At 46.0% G+C, this 8,332-nt stretch overlaps 1 protein-coding gene across 1 annotated transcript in view; it reads right to left on the bottom strand.

Moving 5' to 3' along the window:
* The window catches only part of prune (prune exopolyphosphatase), a 6,676-nt gene extending 309 nt beyond the window's left edge, over positions 1 to 6,367 (bottom strand). Inside the window, exons 1-9 of the mRNA XM_068729986.1 lie at positions 6,109 to 6,367; positions 5,394 to 5,501; positions 5,105 to 5,307; positions 4,122 to 4,306; positions 3,834 to 3,992; positions 3,618 to 3,709; positions 2,146 to 2,304; positions 1,744 to 1,834; positions 1 to 203 (exon numbers count right to left, since the gene is read on the bottom strand). The exon at positions 1 to 203 is cut by the window's left edge and continues 309 nt beyond it. Of these exons, the coding sequence (XP_068586087.1) occupies positions 1 to 203; positions 1,744 to 1,834; positions 2,146 to 2,304; positions 3,618 to 3,709; positions 3,834 to 3,992; positions 4,122 to 4,306; positions 5,105 to 5,307; positions 5,394 to 5,501; positions 6,109 to 6,147 (1,239 nt within the window). The 5' untranslated portion in view covers positions 6,148 to 6,367. The remainder of the gene's footprint in view (positions 204 to 1,743; positions 1,835 to 2,145; positions 2,305 to 3,617; positions 3,710 to 3,833; positions 3,993 to 4,121; positions 4,307 to 5,104; positions 5,308 to 5,393; positions 5,502 to 6,108) is intronic.
* Positions 6,368 to 8,332: the final 1,965 nt, after the last annotated feature.

The following is an 8,332-nucleotide window of genomic DNA, read 5'->3' as shown; positions in this document are numbered from 1 at the left end:
AGCGCTGATGTGGGGCAGACCTCCGTCCAGAGGACAGCCCTCCACCAGACTGTTCATCGGGGTGGGGGGGAACCGGGACTCCTCCTCCTCCTCCTCCTCCATGTCTCCCAGGCGACCGTCTCCCAGGCGACCGTCTCCGTCCCGCTCCTTCACGAAGTCCTTAACGAGGGGGAGGAGCTTCTTACGGGACGCCAGAGAGTTTCCTTTAAAGAGACATCGCCACATATTACATTACATTATATTATATTTTAACACATTGTATCATATTATATTATGTTATATATATTAGTGCTGGGCAACTTAACGCATTATTATCACGTTAACGCATTCATTAATTAACGCCGACAATTATTTTATCTCATTAACGCAGTTTGTTTTTAAAAATGTAATCCACACCGTTCATCAAATAACCAAACCAGCGTGTGGAGGAGTCTTCATCATTACGTTGATGCAGCGTGTGGAGGAGTCTTCATCACTACGTTGACGCAGCGTGTGGAGGAGTCTTCATCACTACGTTGACGCAGCGTGTGGAGGAGTCTTCATCACTACGTTGACGCAGCGTGTGGAGGAGTCTTCATCACTACGTTGATGCAGCGCGTGGAGGAGTCTTCATCACTACGTTGACGCAGCGGTGGAGGAGTCTTCATCACTACGTTGACGCAGCGTGTGGAGGAGTCTTCATCACTACGTTGATGCAGCGTGTGGAGGAGTCTTCATCACTACGTTGACGCAGCGTGTGGAGGAGTCTTCATCACTACGTTGACGCAGCGTGTGGAGGAGTCTTCATCACTACGTTGACGCAGCGTGTGGAGGAGTCTTCATCACTACGTTGACGCAGCGGTGGAGGAGTCTTCATCACTACGTTGACGCAGCGTGTGGAGGAGTCTTCATCACTACGTTGACGCAGCGTGTGGAGGAGTCTTCATCACTACGTTGACGCAGCAGTGGAGGAGTCTTCAAGTAGAGATAAACTAAAGACGAGCTAACAGACGCCACAGAGAAGTGGAGAGATACAAACTGCAGGACGACTAGTGTTGAGAAGACGTCGGTCTGAGGAACGTTCTCAGGATCATGAATGACGTCACGTAGGAGCCTCCCTCCAGACGCACCGTCACCAGAACAACACACGAGTCTATGAAGAGGAGAGGACTACAAAAGAGGCGGAGTCACAACGCGCACCGGCCGTCTCTCTCACCGGAGACTACCGGACATCTCCGGGTAACCGTCGTCACCTCTGAGTTACGGTGCATTATGTTGATGAACAGTGGGAGCTGCGTTCACATGCTCTGACTGTATGAAGACAGAAGACACACATTCTGATGAAACGTGTGGAACATTGTATTCATGTTGCACAGCAGTGGAACGTTTAAATAAAGTCACACACTGAGCACAGATAGTAGAAATATAACTGATACTGTGTGAAGAATACTGCTGTTAACTAGAACCTGATCTGTTTAAAGTGATTCAAACCAAATGTTATTGTACTTTAGTTCATACAGCAGTACTTTAACATACAAGTGAGTATACTCTAGAATACTCTACTTTTAATTCATTATTGAATTTTATGCAGAATAATGAGATTAATCAAGATTAAACATTGTAATCATTGCCCAGAACTAATAATAATCACATCACATCATACATTACATTACATTATAACATATTGTATTTTAACATATTATATTATATTATAATATTGTGGACTATCAGCTGTCTGCAGATTCAGAAGGGGGCGGGGCTTACCTTGCTGATAGGCTGTGATGTGAGGACGAGGGCTGCTGACTGGACAGAGGTTGAGGGCGGGGTCACGGGCCTGTTCCAGGTAATGGCTCACCTGTGGGGGGGGGGGGGGGGGGGGGGGGTACCCGAGTCGTCATGGATACTCAAACATCAAAGAACTGCAGTGAAAAAGTGTAGCGTACCTGCAGTAGTAGTAGTATTTAACGTGTACTTGTGTACCTGCAGTAGTATTTAACGTGTACTTGTGTGCCTGCAGTAGTATTTAACGTGTACTTGTGTACCTGCAGTAGTATTTAACGTGTACTTGTGTGCCTGCAGTAGTATTTAACGTGTACTTGTGTACCTGCAGTAGTATTTAACGTGTACTTGTGTGCCTGCAGTAGTATTTAACGTGTACTTGTGTACCTGCTGTCTGCAGGCAGCGCTGCGGCTGAACACAGCAAGCTCTCTGATTGGCTCTCTGCTCTCGCTGAAGGAGATGGTCATCAGCAGCAGGAGGTCGAATCCAAACTTCAGACAGAAACCTGAGAGCTCCGCCTTCAACCCCGCCCTCTGCAGGAAGTCCTGACACACACACACACACACACACACACACACACACACACACACACACACACACACGCACGCACGCACACACAGACACATACACACAGACACACACAGACACACACACACACAGACAGACAGACAGACAGACAGACAGACAGACAGACAGACAGACAGACAGACAGACAGACAGACACACACACACACACACACACACACACAGACACACGCACACACAGACACAGATTTCTGGGTCAAACAGTCCTCCAGCTGTTGGTAGAGTGATGTCATAGATCTGAGGTCAGAGCTCACAGCTGATTGGTCAGAACAGAAGGCAGAGCCTCCACATACCAACAGCTCAGAGCAGGTTTAGTTTACTGTCACTGTAGTACAGTGTGTAGTACAATATGTAGTACACTGTGTAGTACATATTGTACTACACACTGTACTACAATATGTAGTACAGTGTGCAGTAGTGTGTAGTACAGTGTGTAGTAGTGTGTAGTAGTGTGTAGTACTGTACAGTGTGTAGTAGTGTGTAGTAGTGTGTAGTACTGTACAGTGTGTAGTAATGTGTAGTAGTGTGTAGTACTGTACAGTGTGTAGTAATGTGTAGTAGTGTGTAGTACTGTACAGTGTGTAGTAGTAATGTGTAGTAGTGTGTAGTAGTGTGTAGTACAGTGTGTAGTAGTGTGTAGTAGTGTGTAGTAATGTGTAGTAGTGTGTAGTACAGTGTGTAGTAGTGTGTAGTAGTGTGTAGTACAGTGTGTAGTAGTGTGTAGTAGTGTGAAGTACAGTGTGTAGTAGTGTGTAGTAGTGTGAAGTACAGTGTGTAGTAGTGTGTAGTAATGTGTAGTAGTGTGTAGTACAGTGTGTAGTAGTGTGTAGTACAGTGTGTAGTAGTGTGTAGTAGTGTGTAGTAGTGTGAAGTACAGTGTGTAGTAGTGCGTAGTAGAGTGTAGTACAGTGTGTAGTAGTGTGTAGTAGTGTGTAGTAGTGTGTAGTAGTGTGTAGTACAGTGTGTAGTAGTGTGTAGTACAGTGTGTAGTAGTGTGTAGTAATGTGTAGTAGTGTGTAGTAGTGTGTAGTAGTGTGTAGTACAGTGTGTAGTAGTGTGTAGTACAGTGTGTAGTAGTGTGTAGTAGTGTGTAGTACAGTGTGTAGTAGTGTGTAGTAGTGTGTAGTAATGTGTAGTAGTGTGTAGTAGTGTGTAGTAGTGTGTAGTAGTGTGTAGTACAGTGTGTAGTAGTGTGTAGTAGTGTGTAGTACAGTGTGTAGTAGTGTGTAGTAGTGTGTAGTAGTGTGTAGTAGTGTGTGTGTTGTAAACTGACCTCTAGTGTGATGTAGAGAACAGAGACGGCGACATTCAAACTTCCTGAAACAGTTTTCATGTCCTTCAACAACATCTGTTCAGTGTTCAGACCTGAAGACAAAATACTACATTAATACCACTAAATAGCCCCTGTACTTCCATATACTGCAGTACACTGTGCAGTACACTGTGCAGTACATTGTGCAGTACACTGTGTGTTAAAAACTGCAGTCACCTGAGACGTCAAACTTGGCGTTCTGCAGCGTCTGGAAGAGAGCGTCTCTCAGTGGCAGAGCGGGAAAACGAGACTCCAACGCTGCCGCGAACTGACTGTCTTTAGGAGTCACTTTACCTGCTGAGGGAGCCATGTTGACGCAGTCCAACACCACCGCAGCTACACAACCACAAATACACAATGATACACAACAACGCAACACAAGGACACAGGAAGTACAAACTGAGGACCTGTTGAGGTGTTGTGAGGACGTGTTGAGGTGTTGGGAGGACCTGTTCAGGTGTTTACCGTAGAGCAGTTGGGCAACCTGCTGGTCCAGGATCTCCGGAGCCTTCTGGATGATACGTTCCGTTACCAAGGTAGCACAGGATCCCACCGTCTCCACGGTAACAGGACAGGAGGGGAAGGAGTCTCTCTCCAGCAGGTGATGATCAATCACCTCCACCACCGCCCCCTCCAGGTCGCTATCTGAACTGCAGGACAGACACATGCAGATGAAACAGGTGTGCTGACACCTACCTGAGGAAACAGACTGTGGCCACCTGTCTGGTGTTTGTGGCTACCTGTCGGCTGTTTGTGGCTACCTGTTGGGTGTTTGTGGCCACCTGTCGGGTGTTTGTGGCTACCTGTCGGCTATTTGTGGCTACCTGTCGGCTGTTTGTGGCTACCTGTCGGTTGTTTGTGGCCACCTCTCTGTTGTTTGTGGCCACCTCTCGGCTGTTTGTGGCTACCTGTTGGGTGTTTGTGGCCACCTGTCGGCTATTTGTGGCTACCTGTCGGGTGTTTGTGGCTACCTGTCGGGTGTTTGTGTTTGTGGCTACCTGTCTGGTGTTTGTGGCCACCTGTCGGGTGTTTGTGGCTACCTGTCGGGTGTTTGTGTCTACCTGTCGGGTGTTTGTGTTTGTGGCCACCTGTCTGGTGTTTGTGGCCACCTGTCGGGTGTTTGTGGCCACCTGTCGGGTGTTTGTGGCCACCTGTCGGGTGTTTGTGTTTGTGGCTACCTGTCGGGTGTTTGTGTTTGTGGCCACCTGTCGGGTGTTTGTGGCCACCTGTCGGGTGTTTGTGGCCACCTGTCGGGTGTTTGTGGCAACCTGTCGGGTGTTTGTGGCCACCTGTCGGGTGTTTGTGTTTGTGGCTACCTGTCGGGTGTTTGTGTTTGTGGCTACCCGTTGATTGTTTGTGGCTACCTGTCGGGTGTTTGTGGCTACCTGTCGATTGTTTGTGGCTACCTGTCGGGTGTTTGTGGCCACCTGTCGGGTGTTTGTGGCTACCTGGGCAGGACGTTGTGGTCGACCAGCGTCAGCCGCAGGCGTCCGTCTCGGTGCAGCGCTCGCATGTCCAGCTGATCCCTGAACAGCAGCAGGTCTGGAGACAGACCCACCTGTCTCAGCAGGTGGACGTTGTCCGACCGCAGCAGCAGGTCCGACTGCCGGATGTTCAGCAGCGGGACGACAAGCGTCTCGGAGCGTCCGGTCTGACGGAGACAGACACACTTGGGTAAACGTCCACGCCGCGGACACACACACACACACACCTGTACTGATGGATCAGAGGGCTCACCTTGGACAGGAAGTAGGCGTAGGTCAGAGCACATACCATGGAGTCCACGTCACAGGACTCATTACCCAGAACCACATGGAACCCTGAACCAGCCGGGTCCGGTTTCTCCTGGAGGACATTTTATGTATTAAGCTCATCGGGGCATTAATAACATAATGAATAAAATAAAACTAAACATATGAAAAGCTGAGTTTAGTCTTCAACATTTATCTCTAAATCTCTTTGAGTCCCAGAAAAAGTTATTTTAGAGAAAAAGACTAAAAAGTACACGAAGAATCACAACCATCAATAAGTTCTTCTGTTCAGTTAGTATAGAGTATAAAGATTAAAATGAAAGTTGTTCATTTATCTCAATTCAAACAGGCAGATGCCAGAAAATATATCATGATAGTATATATATATATGTATATATATATATATATATATATATATATATATATATATATATATGTATATATGTATATGTATATATATATATATATATATATATGTATATATGTATATATATGTATATATATACACGTATATATACACATATATATACTGTGGCTAACTGTGGCTAACGCTAACTGACCAACAACAACATGACAGGGTTAGTTAGTTAGAGTGTGTGTGTGAGTGTGTGTGTGTGTGTGTGTGTGTGTGTGTGTGTGTGTGTGTGTGTGTGTGTGTGTGTGTGTGTGTGTGTGTGTGTGTGTGTGTGTGTGTGTGTTACCTTCAGGGCCCCGCAGCAGCTCGACAGAAACTCCTCCATCTTCAGTTAGCCGTTAGCTGCTAACTCGGCTAGCTGTGGCCGCTCCTCCTTTGACCGGTTAACGGATCCGGTAAACGGTGACAGCCCGGTCACCGAGCGGCGGGCTGTCAGTCTCTCGCTCTCAAACTCACACACACACACACACACACACACACACACACACTCACTCACTCACGCGCTCCCGTTACCGTTACCGTGAACTCGTGAGTGTGAGGATGACGTCATTAACGTCCTTCTGCGTAAAAGGTCAGGAGGCGTTCACGGTGCAGTGGAAACGTCGTAAATACGAATTTTCTGCTCGTGACTCTGTATAGGAAATTGAAGTGGTCCTGTTTGCTCACTTAATTATATTAATAAATTCATAACTATTACATTTATACTACACATTTAAATAACACAAATATGCTAATAACAATATATTGTACGGTTATATAAAATATAACTTACATATTAAATATAACTTAAATATTAAATATGATTTACATATTAAATATTAAATATAACTTAAATATAACTTACATATTAAATATTAAATATAACTTACATATTAAATAGAATTTACATATTAAATATTAAATATAACTTACATATTAAATAGAATTTACATATTAAATATAACTTACATATTTATTTATTTTATTAATTAGTTATTGATTCAAACTGAACAGATTAAGTTAATTAATGACTTCTGTGATCACCTTAAATTTGTGAAATATGACCGAGGTTTATAGAATAAAGTCAAAATATATATTTTTAATAATAGATCATTTATATATAATTTATAAGAAAATAAATAAATACATTGTTTTATTAATGAAGGAGTTCTGCAGCACAATGAAATACATTTTAATAGTTTAGTTTGTTATACATAATTAATAAGTCGTTTTATTAGATAATATATTTCAGGATTAAAGTTTATTTTAATTTATTTTATTCAACATGTAACTGAAATTACAAAAAAAAAATAGGGGTTGGACTCTTTTCTTCTCTGGAGTTGCCCAGGGTGTGAGGCGCCAGGCGGGTGTGGGGATACTCACAAATCCCCGGCTGAGTGCTGCTGCGTCAGAGTTTACCTTCGGTGGACGAGAGGGTCGCCTCCCTACGCCTGCGGGTTATGGGGGGGAAAACTCTGACTGTTGTCTGTGCATATGCACCGAACAACAGTTCAAAGTATTCGGCCTTCTTAGAGACCCTGACTGGAGTCCTGTATGAGGCTCCAGTGGGGGACTCCATAGTTCTGCTGGGGGATTTCAACGCGCACGTGGGCAACGATGGGGATACCTGGAGAGGCGTGATTGGGAGGAACGACCTCCCTGATCTAAATCCGAGCGGTCGTTTGTTGTTGGACTTCTGTGCTAGTCATGGATTGTCCATAACGAACACCATGTTCGAGCATAAGGATGTTCATAAGTGTACGTGGTACCAGAGCACCCTAGGCCGAAGGTCGATGATCGATTTTGTTATCGTATCGTCGGATCTGAGGCCATATGTTTTGGACACTCGGGTGAAGAGAGGGGCGGAGCTGTCAACTGATCACCATCTGGTTGTGAGTTGGGTCAGAGGGTGGGGGAAAACTCTGGACAGACCTGGTAAGCCCAAACGGGTAGTGCGGGCAAACTGGGAACGTCTGGAGGAGGCCCCTGTCCGGGAGCTCTTCAACTCACACCTCCGGCGGAGCTTTTCTAGCATCCCTGTGGAGGTTGGGGGCATCGAACAGGAATGGACGATGTTCAAAGCTTCTATTGCCGAAGCTACGGCGGTGAGCTGTGGTGTCAAGGTCTTAGGTGCCTCAAGGGGCGGTAACCCTCGAACACCGTGCTGGACACCGGTGGTCAGGGAAGCCACCCGACTGAAGAAAGAGGCCTCCTGAGGCAGTTGCAAGGTACCGACAGACCCGAAGGGCTACAGCCGCTGCCTTGAAGGAGGCAAAGCAGCAGGTGTGGGAGGAGTTCGGAGTAGCCATGGAGAAGGACTTTCGGTCGGCACCAAGGTGTTTCTGGAAAACCATCCGGAACCTCAGAAGGGGAAAACGGGGAAACATCCAAGCTGTATACAGTAAGGATGGGACTCTGTTGACTTCAACTGAGGGGGTAATCGGGCGGTGGAAGGAGCACTTTGAGGAACTCCTGAATCCGACAAATAAGCCCTCTATTGTAGAGACAGAGCTGGAGGCTGATGGGGGAGC

This window comes from Cebidichthys violaceus, unplaced genomic scaffold (genome assembly GCF_023349555.1).
Source record: "Cebidichthys violaceus isolate CVI_PGR_0920_01 unplaced genomic scaffold, fCebVio1.0.p SCAF_48, whole genome shotgun sequence".
NCBI classification, from domain to species: Eukaryota; Metazoa; Chordata; class Actinopteri; order Perciformes; family Stichaeidae; genus Cebidichthys; species Cebidichthys violaceus.
Note: the sequence above shows the minus strand (reverse complement) of the source record. Positions and strands in the feature narration are given on the sequence as shown.